The sequence below is a fragment of the Topomyia yanbarensis genome, chromosome 2 (genome assembly GCF_030247195.1).
Source record: "Topomyia yanbarensis strain Yona2022 chromosome 2, ASM3024719v1, whole genome shotgun sequence".
In the NCBI taxonomy this organism is placed as follows: Eukaryota; Metazoa; Arthropoda; class Insecta; order Diptera; family Culicidae; genus Topomyia; species Topomyia yanbarensis.
The window spans coordinates 174,724,789-174,747,247 of NC_080671.1; the positions used below are offsets into that span (position 1 = coordinate 174,724,789).

Consider the following 22,459-nt stretch of genomic DNA (forward strand, 5'->3'; position numbering starts at 1 on the left):
TATACTGTATGAATCAGACTGCGAAAATATTTAGACAAATGTGGGTTGGTAGGGGAACGGTGAGGTAAGATGGGCTGGTGAGAAAGATAGGGTGACGCGCCAATTTTGTTCGTTATAACAATCAGCTACCATTACAGATCACAGCCAGCAATAATTAACAAAAAGTTTTGAAAGTTAAAAAAATTATAATAAATTACTTATGAATTCATTGACGATTTTTTATTGTCAACAAATTCGGAAATAAATTGTTTTATTTTATTCAATAAGAAAAATGTGAATTTGCTCTATAGTTTGAAATTAAGTTTGCCGCAACATAAGCATTAGACTGTCACATTCTAGGGTGTTACTCGATTGCTTTTTACGCGAATTAAACTACAGTAACAAGCGATGGCTTGTTTGATTGTAAATTCCTTATAGAAACGTTTTTATTTGTTTTTGAAGGCCTGAACGGATAAAAAGGCAAGGGCGGTATGACAGTTATCAAAAATCTGTTAAAACTTCTTCGCTCTGCGGGCAACTAAAAAATCATAAAAGAAAATTATAAAGAATATTAATTTGTCATGACTTATAAAGAATATTTGTCATGACTTATAAAGAACGTTAGGAATAAATACGAAAGTTACAAATGGCGTAACATATCAAGCTTAAAACCCTAAACACTGCGTCTTATTCCGCGCTCCCCACACAAATCCATTGGAAGGGTATTGCCCTTAGGGAACCGGTTCGCTTATTCTGGAAACCCCTGTGATAGGTAAGCAGGGGTTCACATCGATTCATTGATTACTCGACCTGCAACTATATCGTAGCGTAGCGTAGTTGTTAACGACAAGCTATTCAGCCGACCTGGGCTCGAATTCCAACCCCTAAGTTTAAAGTGTTCTAATCCGGAAAAACGTTTTAATTACCCAAACATTAAAAAACCTCTGTAATAAAAACCAAAAATTATAAATCAGTGTCCTCAACTCAGTTCATGTTCTACATTCTACGCAAATACATTGGTAAATGATATACTGCTCTAACACACGTGTTTATTACAGTTAGAGCGAAAATGGGGTTTTATTGTAATTCTAATAAATCTCTTTTTTATAACAACACTGCTCCAGTCCGGTGTAACCGGTTGAATCGACTGATCTCTTATTCGTCAAGTCTCCAGGTGTAAATAGAGGAACCAGAATCGTATGATGTTTCAGAGTTTTCTGATTAGCTAACTTTATTGGCATTCGAGCTGCGAGATATGTATTTAATAGAAATATTCATCCTAACTTTAATTTAACCCACATTTATATCTTTTGATATAGCAGTGTCGTATCTGATTAACTAATGTATTTTTTATTCGAGTTATGCGTTTTTTATTCGAAATAAACAGCAAGCATAAGCAAGTAAGACCAAGCATAATCCATAATTGTGTATCCGGATTCCTATTTTGTCATTGTTTGACAAACTGATAGGTTCGCGGGAACCGGCACGCATCAGGAAGATTCGTGACACTTTTGACGATGCAATACATCTAAAACAAATACGTCACATGTCACAATGTCTGATAGTTGTTTACGCAAGCCATTTCTATTTTTGCTACCGTGTGCGTTGGGCGAGGAACCGTCCGACAGAAAACAAATTTCAGCAACACACTTTGGCGTATATTTATACCGCTGTTGAATGTTTTGTTATTAAATTGAACCTAATCAACGCGAAAGCAACATATTTGAGTTTACGGTCCGTTATACAAAAGAAAATGGCCTATTGACAAAGATCTTGCTGTAGGTCACATTCATTGATGAAAGAAACTTTGAATGTGTAAATTAAACCTTTATATTCTCGTTGCTATTGAGTGAGTGATGAGTATGGTTGAGCACCTTCAAAACTTTGCCAAAGGTCGGTTATACATACCTCGTCGTACAGCCCATCCACTATTTGGCCATTGAAAATTTATTGTGAGTTAAATGCGAGTCCTGCACTTTCCCAATGAAAACGCCTGAAGCTGGCGCTTTGTGTGCCACCGTCCTGACTCGAAATCCGACATCAAATCAAGTATTGAGCATTTGTCAAAGTAATAAAAATGACTATAGTCGCGTATCTGTTTCTACTTCCATCTACATTATTTACCTACGCCGTCCATTTAATGCAGTTCATAGTTCGATGCAGCACGGTAGATTCATCAACAAACAGCCAGGGATTATTACAATGTGAGGACGGTTCACGTCTGCTGCAGCAGTTTTGCATTATATTATTGTCATTGGCTTAGTTCCAAAGATCTAATAGAAGCTCTCCGGATTCTACTAACACGGGATGTACAGGACAAAAACGTGCAACAGTATCACATCACTACCGACCACACAGACGAGGGCGATAATCAAAGCAACAAAGGATTTATTTTTATATCTGTAGAGTAGAACGGGGCAAGGTAGCCAACGGGGTGAAGCAGCCAAATACTTTTTATTTGTGCAGCGTTTGTTCAAATCTTTCGCTTTTTGTAATGTAAGTCGGTTTGATTAGTCCACTATACATGACAAAAGCTTGTTGCAGTAGAATGTGAATAACGTTTTCATTAGTGCAAAATTACTTTATGAATGAATACTTTGCTGGGTAACTTTCGTCCAGCATTCATGTCTAGTTTTTCGGTACCGCCTGGTGGTGCCAGTGCTTTAAGCCACGAGGATTTTTACAGGAAACGGAAAAAAAACTTTTCATTGTAAAACAGTATTAATTTGTTAGAAACAGGAGGTCGGATCGAAATAAGTTTTAATAACAGATTTTGGGGACGCAACACCGTTCATTTGAGATTAAATTAGGTAAATCGGTTCAGTCATCACTGAGAAATCGATGTAACTGTTATTTTGAATTTGAGTACTTCTGCCGGGCTTCCGGAACCGTCGATGGTGGCCAATGTGGCCAAAGAAACTTTGAAGGACTGTTAGTGACCTAGAACTACAAATCCAAGCAGTTGAGGACACATTATGAAAAAAAATCACCTTTTTACATTCATCGCATTTCATTTTACATTTTCGAACTCATCACCCTATAATTCCGGAAGTCGGAGCACTTAGGAATTCAAGAGCAGCCAGCGGGAACGCTACATCTTTCATTTGAGACCAAGTTTGTAAAAATCGGTGAATTATTCACTGAGAAATCGGTCAATAATGAAATAAACATGCAAATCCAAGCAATGTTACACACATTTCAATATGTTTTGCCTCATTCGGACATCATGGTAATACCAGTTTATTTGGGAATTTGCTTTGTGATCGTACTCTTCAACCCGTAACTCCGGAACAGGATGTCGGATCAATAAAAAAAATTCAAAAGCGACCGATGGTAAGGTTGAACCTTTCATTTGAAATTAAGTTTGTGCAAATCGGTCCAGCCATCTCTGAGTAAAATCGGTGAGATTATTTGACACATACATACTTACACGCACATACACACGAGGAAAGCTCCCGGACCGGATGGTATCCCCAACGTGTCACTGAAAACTGCGATCCTGGCGTTTCCGGACATATTAAGGATAGTCCTACAGAAGTACCTAGACGATGGCTATTTCCCGGATAGATGGAAGATCCAGAAGCTGGTGTTGCTGCCAAAACCAGGGAAAGCACCAGGTGATCCAGCATCGTATCGGCCTATATGTCTGCTGGATACTCTTGGTAAGCTCCTGGAAAGGGTCATCCTCAACAGGCTGACGACCTACGCTGAAAGTGAGAACGGACTATCGCAGAGGCAGTTCGCGTTTCGGAAAAGGGACATCGACGGTGGACGCCATCTGCACAGTCAGCGAGCGCGGAGAAAGCATTGAAGCAAAAGAGAAGGGATAATCGCTACTGCGCTGTGGTAACCATAGACGTGAAGAACGCGTTCAACAGTGCCAGCTGGGTCGATTAGGGTCACGGCGGGAGTACCTCAAGGCACCATACTCGGCCCAACACTCTGGAATATAATGTACAACGGAGTGTGGTTAGTCACGAACGTGAGTCGTGAGTCCCAAACAGTGCCAATACAGAACAGGCCAAGCTTTTGAAGCTTTTTAAACCTTACTATTAAAAAAAACACATACAGACTTTTTCCGATATCGACGAACTGAGTCGAAGAATGGTATAAGAGATTCGGCTCTGCGGGCCTCGGTTAAAACGTCGAAGTGCCAACCGATTGCATAACCTTTCTAGATGAGAAAGGCAAAAACTGCGCACATGCCATCGGTTGTCTATCCGACATACAAAGTTAGTCGTTTCAGGTATTTCGGTAGTTCTTTTTAAAACGTTTAAAATGTGCCTTAGATAGCATAACAACGCCCGCGAATAATTATAACATAGGAATCAATCGTCCGCGGAGAATGAAGCCAGTAAATAATTGTCATTAAAAATAATACCAAAATTTATATACCTCTTATATGTATTTTTATTTCCTGATTGTACATCATATTATCATGATTTAATCTGTTCCACAATATTCTGCCACGTCACTCGGTCAGTTGCTGCTTGTCTCCAACCTCTCAGGTGCCCGATACTCGCCAGGTTCTACTGTAACAAAGAATTAGCTTCACCCAAATCCGACAGAGAATGTCTAATAATCCCAAAACATATATATTTAATGGCAAGGGCTAATAAGGGGAGGTGAGAATTAATAGTGTGCAGGCTTACCCGATAATGCTGATGTCATCAGAGACCGCGGTCGATCTCCACTGAGGCTGTCGTGGTTGTGTGTAGCTGCCGAACTGGATCATCGCCAAGGCCCGGTTGTCGACGGTACGTTTTGAGCGTCTTTAGTGGTTCCGAGTTTGTGCTGGGTATTCCAGTTTCCGGATCCACGTTGATGAAGATGCACCTCGTACACGGCTTCAGATTCCGATAGATCGTTTCGCCTATCTTAATCCACTTCCAATTGTCCTCCTCGTATGCGGCCGGTCCTTTCACAACAAAGTTTGGCCGGTATTGCAAAGCCGTCACCGGTTTCTCCAACCTTGAATTCACGTCCGCCACAGACGCCTCCGACAGAAGCATGAAACTAGTCGAATCGTGAAGAGCACCCGAATCGGTCGAGGTCAAATTAACGAAAAAACGATTTTTCTCCCGCACCTCCCGGCTAGAGTAATTAAACGGATCGAAAACCAGACGCAATCCAAAGTCCTCACTTAGAATATCGGGAAACCACCGACCGTACTCGGTCAACCTCTTTTTCAGACTCTCCAGCGGGGAGAAACACCACCGCTCTCGACCGTGCTCGGTCAACTATTTTTTCCGACTAAACTTTTTTTTTCGGCGGGAGTCGCCGACCGCCACCGACCGTACTCGGTCAACCTCTTTTATCAGACTATCCATTTTTATTTTGGCACCCGTTCTTCCGGGGATTTGTTTTCAAGCAAATTGTGCAGCGATCTTTTGTTTTCAAGCGGGCAGTCAAATGCCCACCTCTTGCAGTACACACTAATCTCTTATTCCTCCCTTTTTACATTTAAATTACACATTTTACTGTAACACTACTTCACTTGGTCCAGCCACCGGGAACGCTGCGCTCCTCTCCGTCTTGTACCTCCACACGCCATCCTCCTGCACACCACCGAAGATCGTTCTCAACACCCTTCTTTCGAAGACTTCTAGTGCTTGCAGATCCTCCTCGAGCATTGTCCACGTTTCGTGCCCGTAGAGAATTACCGGTCTAATCAGTGTGTTGTACATGGCGCATTTCGTGCGGTGGCGAAGCTTCCTGGATCGATCTCAAAGTTTTGTGGAGCCCATAGTAAGCACGACTTCCAGAAATAATACGCCTTCTGATGTCCCGGCTGGTGTTATTGTCCGCAGTCACGATCAGCTCTGCCAGCCAGTATGTACTTCGTCTTAGAAACATTTATCTTCAGTCCTACTCGTGCTGCTTCGCGCTTCAGTCGGGTATACAGATCTGCTACCGTCTCCTTACTTCTACCGATTATGTCCACGTCGTCAGAGAAGCACACGAACTGTCCGGACCTCGAGAAAATCGTGCCCCGCTCGTTGAACCCCGCTCTTCGCATTACACCTTCCAACGCTATATTGAACAGCAGGCAGGACAACCCATCGCCTTGTCTTAGTCCCCTGCGTGTTTCAAACGGGCCCGAGAGGCCGCCCGAAATTTTGACACAACACCTTACACCATCCATCGTAGCCTTAATCAGTCTTGTCAGCTTCCCAGGGAAGTCGTTCTCGTCCATCATTTTCCATAGCACCACACGGTCCACCATATCATATGCGGCTTTAAAGTCGATGAACAGATGATGTGTCGGGACCTAGTATTCACGGCATTTTTGGAGGATTTGCCGTTTAGTAAAGATTTGGTCGTTTGGTGATCTGCCGTTGATGAAACCAGCCTGATAACTCCTGACAAGTCCATTTACCAGCGGTGATAGGCGCCAGATTCTTTCGATAATTCGGTGCATGCATTCCGTCAGTTTCTGCGGACCCACCTTGAAGTGTTCCGCTCCGCTTCATCCATCCTTACCAGCTGCCTTGTTGTTCTTGAGCTGTTGAATAGCCTCGTTAACCTCATTCATAGTGGGCGCCGGTACATCCCCGTCGGCTGCGACACTGACATAATCGTCCTCCTCGAACGCCCGATTGTCCGCCTGCGCACCATTCAGATGTTCATTGTAGTACTGCCTCCACCTTTCGACCACCTCACGTTCGTCCGTCAAGATGCCACCTACCGTGTCTCTACACATTTCGGCCCGCGGCACAAAGCCTTTGCGAGAGTCATTCAGCTTCGTGAAGAACACCCGCATTTCCTGAGAGCGATACAGCAGCTCCATCTCCTCTCTCTCACTCTTCCAGGCGGCGCTTTTTGTCCTGAAAAAGACGAGTCTGCTGTTTTCGCTTTCGTCGATATGACTCCACGTTCTGACGAGTGGCTTGAAGCAACATCGATGCGCGTGCTGCATTCTTCTTGTCCAATATCTCTTGGCACTTGCCATCGAACCAATCGTTCCGTCGACTCCTCTGTACGTATCCCAGGATGCTCTCCGCAGTTCTGCTTATGGCTGCTTTAGTTCTGGTCATGCAGTCCTCAAAGGGAGTATCGATGAGCTCCTCCTCGGGTGGCAGCGCTGCTTCAAGATGCTGCGCGTACGTTGTCGCGACGTTTGTTTCCCTCAGTCGGTCCAGGTTATACCGCGGCGGGCGCCGGTATCTTACACTGTTCTCTACGGATAGTTTTGGACGCAGTTTAACCATCACCAGATGTCGATGTTAGCACCCCGATAGGTCCTTACGTCGATAATGTCCGAGAAGTACCGTCCATCAATCAGAACATGATCAATTTGCGTCTGTTTGTTGCGGCGATCACCAGGTGTATCGGTGCAGGAGGCGATGCTGGAAGAAAGTGCTCCTAATGGCCATGTTCTTGGAGGTGGCGAAATCGATTAGTCTTAGGCCGTTCTCGTTCGTCTGCTGGTGGGCGCTGAACCTCCCAATTACCGGTCTGTATTCCACCTCCTGGCCAACCTGAGCATTAAGGTCGCCGATGACGATCTTGACATAATGTCTCTGGCCGCGATCGTATTCACGCTCCAGCTGCGCGTAGAATTCGTCCTTGTCATCATCGCTACTTCCGAGGTGGGGACTATGCACGTTAATTATGCCGATGTTGAAGAACCGGCCCTTGATCCTCAACCTGCACATTCTGTCACTGACCGGCCACCATCCGATCACACGCTTTTGCATCTCCCCCACCACCATAAAAGCTGTTTCCAGCTCGTGTGTATTGCCGCAGCTCTGGTAGATGGTGCGGTTCCCGCGAAAGACCCGCACCGTAGACACACCTCCTGCAGCGCCACATTGTCGAACTTGCGGTCTTTCACTATATCGGCAAGTATGCGAGTGCTCCCAATAAAGTTAAGCGACCTGCAGTTCCATGTCCCAAGTTTCCAGTCTCTTGTCCGTTGCGTACGTCTGTGCCAATTTCGTCCATCCGAAATTTCTTGTTGAACTTCCTGTATTATGAAAGCTTCTATTACATGGATATATCGACAAATGTCTAGAGTATTGTATTGTTCTTGGAATTCCATGTTTCGGCTGAACGAAGGAGCAAGGAATAATGAAATCCTTCACCTGCCGTTTGATTCAATTAAGCATAAGCAACACTCCCAGCTGTTTACTGTCCGCAGCTGAAGATTTTTCCAGCCGTGCATTTTAAAATTAATCCAATAAACGATAAATCTATCACAAATCATCGTCAGCCGGCTGCCCAGGGTAATAAACACATGATTACACTACTGAGAGTTGCATAGATCGTATCACTCATCAAGGTGAATCCAGGTTAGGGTAACTTTCTACCCCATCCTACTAACAAAAACTCCTTCACGTGCAAACGTAAAGATGCAGTAGTATACAGGTCTCCATAATAACGTTTGTTACACTAACATTCCTTCCTTTCCCCAATGACTGTAAGGACGTGGTCAGCGCCGTCATTGGCATTTCAAATAATATAGAACTTTCGAAACGTGCACATTGAGGATGGATAGCTACTCCCAGGCCCCATTCGTTGATTCTCTGTGAAATTTCACTTGTTCTGGCCAATCACAGAGTAGAAACTACGAACTACGGTCATCGTGCTCATGCTCATGCTCATGCTCCAATCAATTGCACTTCTAGGGGGATTCAAACTGGTTTGTTTCCTGTCTGGACAGACTTCTCTTTTGAAGTAATGAAACGAGGTCTTCTACCGGCATGATCCGAAGCTTTCTTCCCGACCGAGTTTAGTAATGTGACGTTACAAATTCTGAGTAATATAAACATTTGTAGTTTTCAAGGAATTATATATTATATTAGCCTTGCAATGGTAGAATAACAATTGTCTAAAGGGGCGAGCATAGCGTAGTTGATCAAAGAAACCATGAAACCTCTATAAAAAAAGAAATTGAACAATTTTGTTATGTAACGCCCTTTTCTCTACCTTTTCTACACTTTAACAAAAAAATCAAGAGAAAGCGTGAAGTTTCATTTGTACAAATCCAACGCAAAAATGCACTTTTTAAACAAATTTGTTTTGAGTGCAATCAACACGCTCGTGTAATGATATTGAATTCGATTTTAGTTGCCAATGTTTGGTGCAACATTGTATAACCACTTAACAAACTTAGCCAAAAACAAGCCTCCCCAACACACCCAAATCATCTTACGCAATTAATTGGGATTGAATTATACCTGAACGTCTAGACTCTTGCATTTGTTGCGACATCCCATCACGACACAAGCGCCACAACAAACGATGTTTGGGCGAGCGGACTTAACTTTGAAGTAGTACCAGTGACGATGAAATAGTGCCAACTAAAATGTACACACACATAGTCAAAACGACGCTTAGTACTTCTAACTTTCAACAGATCACAATAATAAATATCATACGCATTAAATAAATATATAAATAAATATTCCTTTAGCACGTGCAACAATGCTTTCGCAAAACCTGACCGAAACAAGCTTCGTCAATTAAGTGAGCCAACATCCTATGTCGTCGCTGTTGTACTATCTTATGGCAAGCGCCATTTAGCACATTTCAAGAAAAACGGTTTTTAAAATTTGATATTACATATCTTGAAACTTATAATTGGTATAAGCCATTCAAAGAAGATTGATGCTTCTATCTATTCTGTATTAATCTCCCAAATATTACGAAGATCGGTTGACTATGTTGCGAGTTTTTACTAAAAATGTAAACAAAATTTGCACTCACACGTGTCATAGGTGTGTATTGAATCTAGAAAATATAGTTATTTTTGGTTACAGTGTTACCAAATATGTTAAATTTCCAGTGTAAAACTTAAACAGCATTTTTCTCACAATTCTTGTATTTTTATTTCAAAAATGATTATGCCACTATGTTTCTCCGATAGTTTTACACATAAAAACATCTTATACATCAAGATAACTTGAGCCAATCCCCAGACACAGTCATTTAAAGCAAAAAATTAAAAATTCCTCTGCCCGTTTCTCGCTATATCTCAATAACCAAGCAGAATGTCAAAATTCTGAAAATGACACTTTGTGGAGATTTTCCAGACAAGTAATGTGACATATCTTACTCAATTTACCCCCAAAATGCCGTTTGTCATAAGATAGCACAACAGCGACGATATGACATTGTGAAAAGATTACGGCAACCGGTGCCAACTATAACAGGTCATACTGTGAACAAGCCAATGATTTAATAAGATATAAACTGCGATGTTCCTGTTCCGGGAAATTGAACATCAATTAACCGGACTAGTTTGGCATTGACCAATTGTACAAGTTTTATAATAATGGGAGATTAAATTTGGGATAGAATAATGTGCTGTGCAACTAAATGTTGCAATTGATGCGACATTTTTAAGCCGTGCACCGTTAGATCTTTGTCATCAGGCTATTGAATGGCGCTCGGAAGGTTAGTATAGATTATTTAATGCAGTATTTTCCAGCATAATGAAACCGGTTATTTAATGCTGTTCGACAAATACCAGTAGAATTTTAAACACTCGTCAACAAATTTATACAGAACACATCAAGAATTCTTAGTCATATGCCTTTTTCGGGAAATGGGAACATTTACTGTCATTTCTGGATAATAAATGCACACTTTGATTTTTTTGTAACTTTATATTTCGATATAGGGTAAAGTGCCTATTTTCACGATACTAAGGAGAGTACTTCACTTATTCATTAATTACTTGGCCTACAAACAATGGAATGCGTACAAATGGGCATCAACAGCTTTACTTTGTTGTTAAGAACCAAAATAATAACACAAATGCGCTGAAAACAGTGAGATTCTCGTGCTTGAGCGCAACGAAAACTGGAATCGAGTGCCCCTATTGTTGCGCTACCATTTGAATCAATGCGTTAAACAAAGATGGCAGACGCTGCTCTAACCAACGGCTTCAAATGGGTATGGTGGTAATAGAAACATAGCGATCATAGGCTCATCGCCCTACATAAAAGCCGCTTACAATTCGCATGAAGTTACATTTGACGACATGTAAAATATGTGTTATCCAATCTAGTCAGGAGAATTTAACATTAAAAGTGGCCAATATTTTAGTTTACTTTACAGAAAGCGTAAAAGCCTACTACGAATCAACTACCCAGATTAACAAACGCGTGCATGTTGAATGAAGCAAATCATTGAACATTTGAAATTCCAGCGCAACGTGTACCACACCATACACATCTAGAAAGCAGTGCCCTTTGAAATAGTTTCTTACTGGTGGCTTTCACCAGCATTGAAAAACAATGTAGATATAGCAAATTTAAGAGTAAGTATATTTATGATTTTGCAATCGATACAAATGAATTATTATAATCTAAAAAAATTAATCAACTAAGATATCCAAAGTCTGCAAATAGAAGTAAAACGCAATTCGACCTGCACTTTGACGTCAACAGTCAACGATCTCTGGAAAACACTGGTTGTTTTCCTCGATAGCTTTTTGCGTCGTAGTTAAACGAAAAAAGAAACCCATCCATCTTCATCGAAGTCGTTCTGCTCGAACACCCACACCTGTAAAGTTGCACTAAATTAACTATCTAATTTTATGAAAAAATCAATTAAAAATACACCACTCGAGACGGCCAGAATTAAACAACTGTCAACAGCCTTTCAACCAAACCAAACAAACACGGTTGCGCTCTCTGTTGTTGCAATCACATATCGAAATATCGATCATTCGAGCGAATTACACTGCCATCGGAACCACGCGAGAGCTTCGGAAAATCGATCAAACGGTTTGCGCAGCCTCCGAAGTGCGACAGAAAAGCTGATAGTAGAGAGATAGATCCTAAATATCGTACCGGACCGGCACCAGTCGTCATTTGGCAGTCGTAAGTCGTTCGACGGAACGGAAACAGCACAACTAGTATCAAAGAGAACGCGCTATCTGTGATTTGGGAACTGTGCAGAGGAAGATATTTTTAGCCAACCAGATCCATTGTAAGTGAGCAACTCAGGACAATTGGGACATTTTAGTGCAAAGTACAGCAAACAGATTGTTTCTAGAACTTGCTAGTGGCAGTGTTGCATACTTTGAGTGTTTCGGAGTTTCGACAACAACAAAGCTAACTCAGGATGGGTGTCCAGGATGCGCAGGATCACATGCCGGTGCAGTGTGACTTTGAAATCTTCGGTCAGGTGCAAGGTAAGATAGATTTGTTATCGTGTGGAAGACTTTTTCGGAAGAGCTAGACAACCGATGGCGTAACAGCTTTTATGAGCAATTACAAAAAAATGTACTAAATTTCTGAACATATCGTTAACAATGCACAATATGACTCCCAAGCACATGTTTGAAAGTTAACAAGATTATTTACAATATTACGATGATGTTGGTACAAATATACATAGTTCTATGAAATTCATAATAATTCCAATATAATTTCAAATTGAACTGCAGCTCGGGCTCCTTATTTCCTAGGGCATTCTTCTGAAAATACCAACGGAAAAGGCACACAGTTTCAACTTCTGCCAGACGACGATTTTAGAAATGAAAAGAATTTTAAAACCGATTGTTCCACTTTAATTCAAGTGTGTTTTTCTATGCTTTATATTCGCCTCTGCCACTTGATCTCATACGCCGCTTCGAGATCAGATTTGTGATTCGACAGCGCGTGGCGAAGAACAGTTAAAGCTCAAGAGCAAAATTTGCATGTCTTGGCTCAGCTATGTGAAGAACCTATAAAACGGTACCAGAAGGCGACAGACAGAATTGTATCTGTCTATTATAGATGAAGTTCGGCCAATTTAGAATCGGTACACTTTCAATTGAAAGAATCTCAGAATCTGTTTGTTCTAGGTCTCTAGAAAGCGATAAAACGTTATTAGAAGGGAACGTTGTGTATTTACTGTAGTTCAAATATACAATATGCGTTTTTCAATTTTTATTACACTCAAAAGAGAATTCGAGCTATGGGCGTGACACTTGCCATCAACTGCTGCACAAGCTGCTGCTCTTAACCACACTAGTTTCAAAGATGTAGGGGAATAGTGGGAAAAACCGACACTGTGGGTAAAACCGACACCCCACAACATTTCCTAGAAATCAAATTTTTATTCATTTCATAATGATACATTATTATTAGTACGTTTATTTAGAGCACTAGAAGAAAAATTGGATTTACGTTAGTACGCCGAATGTCATAAAAATAAACAAAACATACGACAGCAGCGTTCATACTCGTCTGGATGTTAAATTTCGTTGGTAGATTTTAAGGTTTTAACCGAACAAAAGCTTTTCAAATCACCACATTTTTCAGTACCTGTTATTATTGGCCTGTTCAATGATCAACTAGGTGCATTGAAGACGAGTTTGAGAAATTCAATATTTTCAATTGCTTTTATAAAAAAATGTGCGCAGTTGGGGTAAAACCGACATCCTATGGTTAGAGTAAAACCGACACGCTGTTAAGATGGTTGTGTATACTTGCGATTCATTTCAAAATACTGGGGATCTTTGTGACACTTCAATTAGCCTATTAGAACACTATAGTATTAGCAGAAATACACAGAAATACTTTTATTGTGTTTATTTCTTGTAAGTCTCTTTAAAAATCAAAAATTGGAATTTTTGCTTATCTGATTCTATCGAAGCTTTTGCTATTTCTGCAAAAAGCTCATCAAACCGAATTTCTAGTGTTCTCTTGGTTTGTCATAGACGAACTTTATCACAATGAGACAATGATCTTATGTATACCCCCAATAGATCGTTGATTATCAGCGTCCGAAAAATCAAATCTGAAAAAGCTAGTTTTACTAAGAAGTGTGTGTCACTTATAAGTGAATGAATCCAATCAGCAGAACGTAGAACGCTTGCAAATTTTCTCTTACGAAATAAAATGACACTGGAGGTTGCAATGATGTGCGGAAGGATTAACTGGGAATACTCATATCAATAAATAATCCTATAGCATAAAATATTCTTATTTATAGTACTACGCTTTCGAACTATCTTCCCCTCACTACATAATGAATCAATAAAAAGCACATATTTGCATCATACATACTCACACTTTATTAATCACGCATATATCTCATTTTTAATAAAGATAAAGATTTTAATAAAGTGGAGAGAAAATAAATTAAAGGGGGTGTCGGTCTTACCCCTATGGGGTGTCGGTTTTACCCGCAGTGCCTGCAAAAAGTCACTTTCCAAGTTTTACAACCAATAATTTTTAATGAAATTAATTTTTTGAAGCGCTGAAAAAATTAAGTCTTGTTCAGAATTTTCTGAAGAAGAATTCTGCATAAAAACTATAATTTTATTGGTTTTGTGGCAACTTAGAAAAATTGTTAAGCTTAAGGTGTCGGTTTTAACCATAATTCCCCTACCACGTTGAAGCTGGTATCACTTCATATAAGCCACCCAGAATAATGGCAACTCGCTAAAAGCGGCTAAAACTTAACAACTGCGACTTGATAAATGACAAAGTTAAGTTTTACAGACGTTCTTTCAGATAGCGTTATTTATTCATGTACTGGGTTGTGATCAAAAATGAAGTTTTTACCACAACAGCGAATTCCCCGTCAGATCAGTAGCTTTTTTATCGAGAGTGAAAAGCTTTACTTTATTGGGAACATCACCTCGGTCCATGGAGATATAAAAGTTTTAACTGTATGTCTTACCGCCCATGAGGAAATCGCTTGAATACAGACGTCATTTTGTCGTGCGTAATATTATCAAAAATATAGCCTATAGCCTCAAGTTCAATTTTGTATGAAAAATACAAAGCCTCAATGCAATTCTCAATAGTCCGAATGCATAGAAATGATAGTTCAAGGTAGTCTAAATTGATAAGTTTTATCATTTTCAATAATATTGCAGGATATCGCAAATATATCAACTTTTCGTTTTTCATCGCTAACTTGATATGGCCCTGGCAGTAATTTTAGTTCTACGGACAATACTTCTATAAGCACTCAAATGAAAGGTGATAATCCCAGTTATTACCCTTACTTATTTTTATGAACAAATCTTGCCTAAAATAAGAGTTATAGCTACTTAAAAACGTTGTTGTTTATGAAAAATATAGAAAATACATTCACCTAAGCTTCCAGTTAACCGAATTCGAATTGCCGAGTCTTTCTTTTAACTCCTGACATAAGATTTTGTACATCCACCTCGCTCAATTTGATCGCCGCAGAACTCTCTCCACTTTATATTGGGAAACTAATCTAGACCCCGAAGATGTTGAAACCATACGCTATTGAGAGGCACGTTGCGAAGAAAGTTCACCATCGACAAAGCGGCTCTTCTAAATAAACATGTAGGGCATATTAAATCAGAGTATAAGTGATCTTCCTATGGAAACATAGCAAAAACATGATGTTTGATTGGAGACATCTCTAAGTTATGTGCAAATTAAGTCATTTTTGACAAAAGTTTTTAAATTCACACCTAGAACAAACATCTGAGCTGACCCATGTATATTTTCAAATGTGGAAAGGTCTAATATGCAAACGCTACGATTATCCTTCGCGAACGATCTCAAGATATTCCGTCTGATTTGATCAATTGTAGTTTGTAGAGTTCACCAATACCAGCTTCAAGTCTTTGCTGGTTGGTGTAGTACCGCCTAGGTGTAAATCAGGATAAGGTGCTTGCAGATCTCATTTTCACGAAGAAAATATTCGATTTATTTAAACTGCCGTTTGCTGGAAGCAGAAATTGAATAGTTCAATAGGCTAGAAGGATCTTGAAGTAATTCTGGATTCTCATCTGACGTTCAAACAACACGTCGCCTACGGAGTTGACTAAGCGTCTCGAGCGCTGGAACGCATCTTCAGGATAGCCAAAGATTTTGCGGATATTTAATGTCTTAAATCGCTGTGCTGCTCTTTGTCGCGATCATATATTTTGGAATATTTTTTGGAACACAAACTACAATAATGGCGTTGTAGCGTACTGCTCAGAAAAAAAGGAATTTTTGAAAACTTAATAGGCCCACTCCTGAGTCGATTCCTGATCCCACCTGGAGTATCTACCCGAGACTTTAAAAAAGTGTATCTACCGAACCAACGTGCTTGAGGTTTGTTTAGGATTTTGTGACTATTTTCATGGAGAAACCCCACCGTTGCGCATTTTCACCGCTAGATGGTGCAGTATACATCAGATTTTCACTGCAAGTGAAAATAAGAACGAAAATTTAATTACCTACGACTTTGTCGAAGAGTGCAAGTAAATCCAGCAATGTCAAGAGAAGTTATTTAAATTTTAACGAATTGATGTTTGAGTCAGTTTTGCACGGGGCCTAACGGCATATGGTAGTGAATCGTTAGGCAAATCTCAGCAACTTTATTTTTTGCGAAAAAATTAAGGGTTGTGTACAAGACACGACCACGGTTACATGTCTAGCGAAAACCATGCACGCATTTCAGATTTCTAGATTATCACAAATTTTCAGATTATCTGCGATATTTGCGGTGAAACGGAGCAAATAAATGAAATCAATTTCACAGTGATCAGCATTTTGATTCAGTTGATTTTCAACTAAGATCAAAAACAAAAACTATGTCGAACGGAGTAATAACTATACAATTCTTTGGTACTGCTCATTAACAAGTGCAAAGGTAAATCAAATGATTTAGCTCGATATCCTATGAAACGATTTGGACTTTACCGGCACTGATCATACGCATCGTATGATGTAAACCAACAATTCGACCTCTCCACTATCTTTTGAGCAATCATCGCTTGGGCCATTTCCCGTGCCCAGTTCGTGTCAAATGAGGACGTTTTGAAACAAGGCAACCTTTTTTATCAACTTTACGATGCAGATGGAAAGGCCGCCTTTTGTACAACAAACGAAAATATTGTCTTATCCTTTTTAGTATGTCTTTCGTTTAGTGACAGTGTTGCCACATTTACTCATTTTCTTTAATACTTTCGAAAATTTCGGATTTGTATAGTTATGAATACATTTGCTCAAAAGTCATCAAGTATGTATACACCGTACTGAACCGATCCCCTTACGAGCAAGCACCAGCAGTCAACGCATCCAATCACCAACATTGCATCAGCCAGGAGCGAGACGCCAGGTCATCATTTACACGACACAACAGGATAATCGCCGACGAAGCAGTTGTAGGAAATTGATAACCCAGTCAATAGTTCAGTTCAGTTAGAAGCGTCAAGCAGTTTAGTTTCTGTCTTACGGTAAAAACCAACAAGTTGGCATTCCTTTCCCTTTTATAGCAAGCGATAAGATTAGGGAAATACTCAAATTAGCGAAAATTGATTTTGTTTTGCCTGTTTTGTTGGTACAGATTTATGAAATTTTCAATAGTGTACTATTAAGGGCCGATTTTTTCATCCTCGCTTAGCGGTTAAGCCACTTTTAAACGTACTGGTGAACCAGGTTTAAAAGTTAAGCGAAAGTGAAGAAATCGACCCTAAAACACACAAATAAATTTGACATGTTTTTATTGGCAATTGTTTGAATCGATTGGTGGTTGAATTATGAAAATCCATCAACAATCAAAACATAAGTGGAACCTTTGTTTGTTTTCTGACATTTTCACAATGCTTTCACAATAATACAGATTTTTCAATAGTATACAGTTGAAATATCCAAATAAAGTTGCAAACCATTTTAAAGTTGGACTTTTCTGGATCGATTGGGGATTAATTTACGCAAATCCATCGACAATTAACAGTGCTACAATCTAAAAAAACTACAGTTTTCTTACCAGAACATGATTCATATTACATGCTTCAAAACACACTATTTATCTAATCCAACCATTATTTCGCAAAAATATAAAGTTCGTTGGAATCGACTAGTTATACATTACCATGCGCTGTTAGACCCCATTCTAAACTAACTCAGACATAACTTCGTTGAAAGTTTAACAATTTCTCCTAACAAAGTTAAATTGATTAGAAGTCTCCTTCGAAGTTGTAGGAAAGAAATACCTTTCTTATTCTTGCTAGTGGCGATTTTTCTTCTGCATGCATTGCCACCTAACAGTGGAAATACTAGCAAGTGCGTTTCTTCCTGCTAAATTTGTTGAAAAATCCCATACAAACTTCAAGCACATTGGACCGTTAGCTGCAAATTTTGAGCAGACTTTGCTGGTGTGACTATGAATCAACTCAGGATTCTTCCGATGGTGGTATTTTTTTCTTATTACTCTAGTGTAGCGTCGCCTCTTACACTGTTGCGGACAGATCCCGTCTGACTCCCTATAAACTATCCCGTCTGACTCCCTATGAACTATGAACAAGCAATGTCAGCTGATTCAACTGGAATGTATGAACTGTGTGTTCGAAGAAATATAGCAAGAGTATAATTCATCGCTGAAACTCTGCATGGTCGTATAGCTATTATGGAACAAATCAACTTCATTGTCGCACCTGTAGCATTACGTAAGGATATTGCGCTCTGATTACCCATTCCGACGCACTTATAATAATGATGCATGAAGCCATAACCAGATCGTTTTAGTTTTTTTTTATCAACGCGCCTTCAGAGTCAAGACAGCTTGCCTGGTCTTCACGCAGGACATACGAAATTTCAGGAAAACTTGGAGTCCTCAAACTCAAATACATGTATTGAATTTACACCACAATCGTACACCCAATACTCTGCCCATAAAACAATAAGAGTCCCATATGAATTTTTGTCAGAAATGAGTTATCTGTTGGATTGTATTCTGTATCACCACTGAATCACAATACACAAATAAGATTACCAGGTTTGTTTGGAAAATATCGAAAAATGCCAAAACATGGTTGTTCTACCCATAAGGGTCAATGAAAATGTAAATCTTCAACAGCGTTTTTTCCCGGCTTGCTGTTTTTCAATATGAGACTCTTATGCTTTTATGGGCAGTACTGCAGAGGCTGCTACGATCACTGAACTACCGTTATGTGCATATTTGTTGCATGTTCTATGGGATTTCCTATATACAAGGGACAACTATCCACATAATAGCAGTGAAGTTTGTTATTATTATTTTTTATTTTGTAGTGAAATACGGAAACATCTCCCTTAGCGATGTTAACTGCAGGGACGGATCCAGAAAAATTGGAGAGTAGTTTGAATTTTGATTTTAATATGAACATTGTACAATATGTAATAAGTTCAACTTGTAGTACGTTGATTATACTTGTTTGCATATATATATATATATATATATATATATATATATATATATATATATATATATATATATATATATATATATATATATATATATATATATATATATATATATATATATATATATATATATATATATATATATATATATATATATATATATATATATATATATATATATATAATATATATATATATATATATATATATATATATATATATATATATATATATATATATATATATATATATATATATATATATATATATATATATATATATATATATATATATATATATATATATATATATATATATATATATATATATATATATATATATATATATATATATATATATATATATATATATATATATATATATATATATATATATATATATATATATATATATATATATATATATATATATATATATATATATATATATATATATATATATATATATATATATATATATATATATATATATAATATATATATATATATATATATATATATATATATATATATATATATATATATATATATATATATATATATATATATATATATATATATATATATATATATATATATATATATATATATATATATATATATATATATATATATATATATATATATATATATATATATATATATATATATATATATATATATATATATATATATATATATATATATATATATATATATATATATATATATATATATATATATATATATATATATATATATATATATATATATATATATATATATATATATATATATATATATATATATATATATATATATATATATATATATATATATATATATATATATATATATATATATATATATATATATATATATATATATATATATATATATAGTAATAGCATGGAATGTGTTGACATGTATAAGTTGAACCAATCTTACGGCACGAGGACAGATCTCTAGGGAAAAAGTTTTCTTTGCCTTAAAGTTGGCACTGTGTGTACTCTTTAAAAAAATAGCCAAGAACACAGTTAAGTCCTTCTGACAGATAGCGCTAAACAATACAAAAATATGAATTTGAAAAAATTTTGGCATTGAAACTAATATAAAATTCATCAGTAAGTTGAAAATTTCGGACAGTGTCCGGACTCTCCCTCTGGATCCACAGCTGAAATACTGTTATACGAATGCCTTATGGGGTGACCGAAAGGGAGGTGGAGACGATCCAGTCGAAGATCTACCCCCCCCCCCCCCCCCCCGCTTCAGGCTTGTTGGCTGTCGACAAGCGTTTGCCGACCACTTTTATCACGTTAGAAAGGTGATTTGGACCTTTTGCTATAAATTGAAATTCATGTTGGACTGTTACAAACATCAACATAAAATGATATAAGCACAACTAAGAAATCAAATCTCTACTACAAGAGCATTTCTTGAAGCACAGAATTGTATCTTGTTACAAAACAAACTACCAAGTACAATTGAATTTACTGTTAAGCGCTGAACAAATATTGAATACAGAACACCACCATGGCAAAAAAATTTCCATACTAACTTCTCTTTCAGAAACTTATTTTTAGCATGAATCAATTACTTGATTGCAACTTCAATTCACCAGGCTGTCAGCTATAATTTATTGCTTCCGTCACTTGTCCATTGGTTGTCTTCCAATAGAAACGTAACATAAACGGACGTGTCGTAAATTTATTAACCGCCCTTTTTCCTACTTGTCACCTTCGTCAGGATGTGGATTCACAAAACACTGCAGAGATAATTGCTTAGCACTTGGCATTAAAGGATGGGTGAAAAACTCCAAACAAGGCACAATCATGGGCAAAATGCAGGGAGCGAAGGCAGACGTCGGAAAAATGTAAGTATCCTAAAATGCTACTGTTAACCACCCGACACCCAGCGAGGTATCCCATTTCGGCACATCCGGATCAAGTTTCGTAATTAGGTTAAGGTTAATCAATTATCTAATTTGAAGCTCTATATGTATCAACAACCGAATACATAATAACAAGATCATCCTGTAGCGTTCTCTTCGCACGGCAGGAACGTTAAAAATACTTCAACCGCGCAATTCACGACACATTACATCAGGCCGGCGCGTCTTACGAACGAAAGTATGTAAGAAAAAAGTCTCAGCCATTAAAGCAGCGCGGGCGGTCGAGAAAATTCGTTGAAGATCAACCAACCCACTTTTCGTTCACTGACATAGCAGTGATTTTTTTTGCTATCTGCAGTTCTGTTTTATGTACGCTATCAGTACCCGGTACTAAATACAACCACACCCACACAACTTGCAGAGCACTGTTTCTCACGCTTGACGAATTAAATATTCAAGCAAAATTGTTATTTTCGAATCCTTATTTTTGTTGCTTAAGTCGAATTGAGCTCAGAGTTTCCGGAATTTACAATGGAAACTACAGAAAAATTTGAAAAATAATTCACTTGTAATGAAGAAATTACTGATAAAATATTAATAAAATTTAGCAATCCCACTAAGATTATTAATCTATAAGGTAATTATATTTAAAACATTTCATTTCTCTTCTAGCCTAACGCTAGCCATACCTGGAAATACAAAAAATACACATGGGTTTTTTATATTATTTCTAACTTAAATTTTGGATTAAGTTTAATGAACGTGAACTGCTTGGAAGATCCAAATCCTTTTCTGTATTTAACTAAGAGATTTCAATCAGAAATGTCTAAAGATGACAGTAATAAAGTCAAATTACAACGAGTAGGTAGTGCAACAAGCGCGATTGCTAATGGCACTACACTTGCGTTAACCTTGGTGATAGATGAAGAGTCTGAAATAGAACAAAAACAACAATTATACGAGGTATTCGAAGAAGAAAAATTTCGCCTACTGCAGGAGAAACGTGAAGAGAGAGATCAAATAAGTGTCAAATCCCATCAGATCGGTTTCAGCATGATCTAGGACTGGGGAGGTCAAAGTTAGCAAGTTGGTGTGGCAAGTTCAACGACGGTCAATGTACTGGAGAATAGACAGATCATTATCCGATCATCCCGATCCCAACTCCGTCCGGCGAGCTTTCCTCTTTAATGAATCAATCATCGGTAGTTGGCATTCGTCAACACATGCTAGTCATATGGGAGCTACGATTCCCGTTCAGCACGGAATAGACCATGAACCCGCACCAGTGCCTCGTGATATAATCTCGAAATTGTTGGAATCAGATGGACCAGATAGGGATGCATTGCTTCATCACTTATACCGGCGTGACGAGCCACAGCACAACGGACCAATCCATCATCAGTTGTCTGCAATACAGCTATCGATGTTTTCCGGGAATCCTGAGTGGCAACTTTCCATCAGTGCATTTCATAACCCCACATAAG

At 38.2% G+C, this 22,459-nt stretch overlaps 2 protein-coding genes across 3 annotated transcripts in view; one reads left to right on the forward strand and one right to left on the reverse strand.

Annotated features, from left to right (window-relative positions):
• Nucleotides 1–22,459, reverse strand: part of LOC131682173 (phosphopentomutase) — a 207,858-nt gene that overhangs the window by 166,166 nt on the left and 19,233 nt on the right. The window lies entirely within an intron of this gene.
• Nucleotides 11,713–22,459, forward strand: part of LOC131682177 (acylphosphatase-2) — a 29,713-nt gene continuing 18,966 nt past the window's right edge. Inside the window, exons 1-3 of one of the 2 annotated variants that reach the window (XM_058963466.1) lie at nucleotides 11,713–11,922; nucleotides 11,989–12,127; nucleotides 20,831–20,957. In XM_058963466.1, coding sequence (XP_058819449.1) covers nucleotides 12,058–12,127; nucleotides 20,831–20,957 — 197 coding nt within the window. In that variant the 5' untranslated portion in view covers nucleotides 11,713–11,922; nucleotides 11,989–12,057. Of the gene's footprint in view, nucleotides 12,128–20,830; nucleotides 20,958–22,459 lie in introns of both variants that reach the window. The other variant, XM_058963465.1, reaches the window with a different exon arrangement.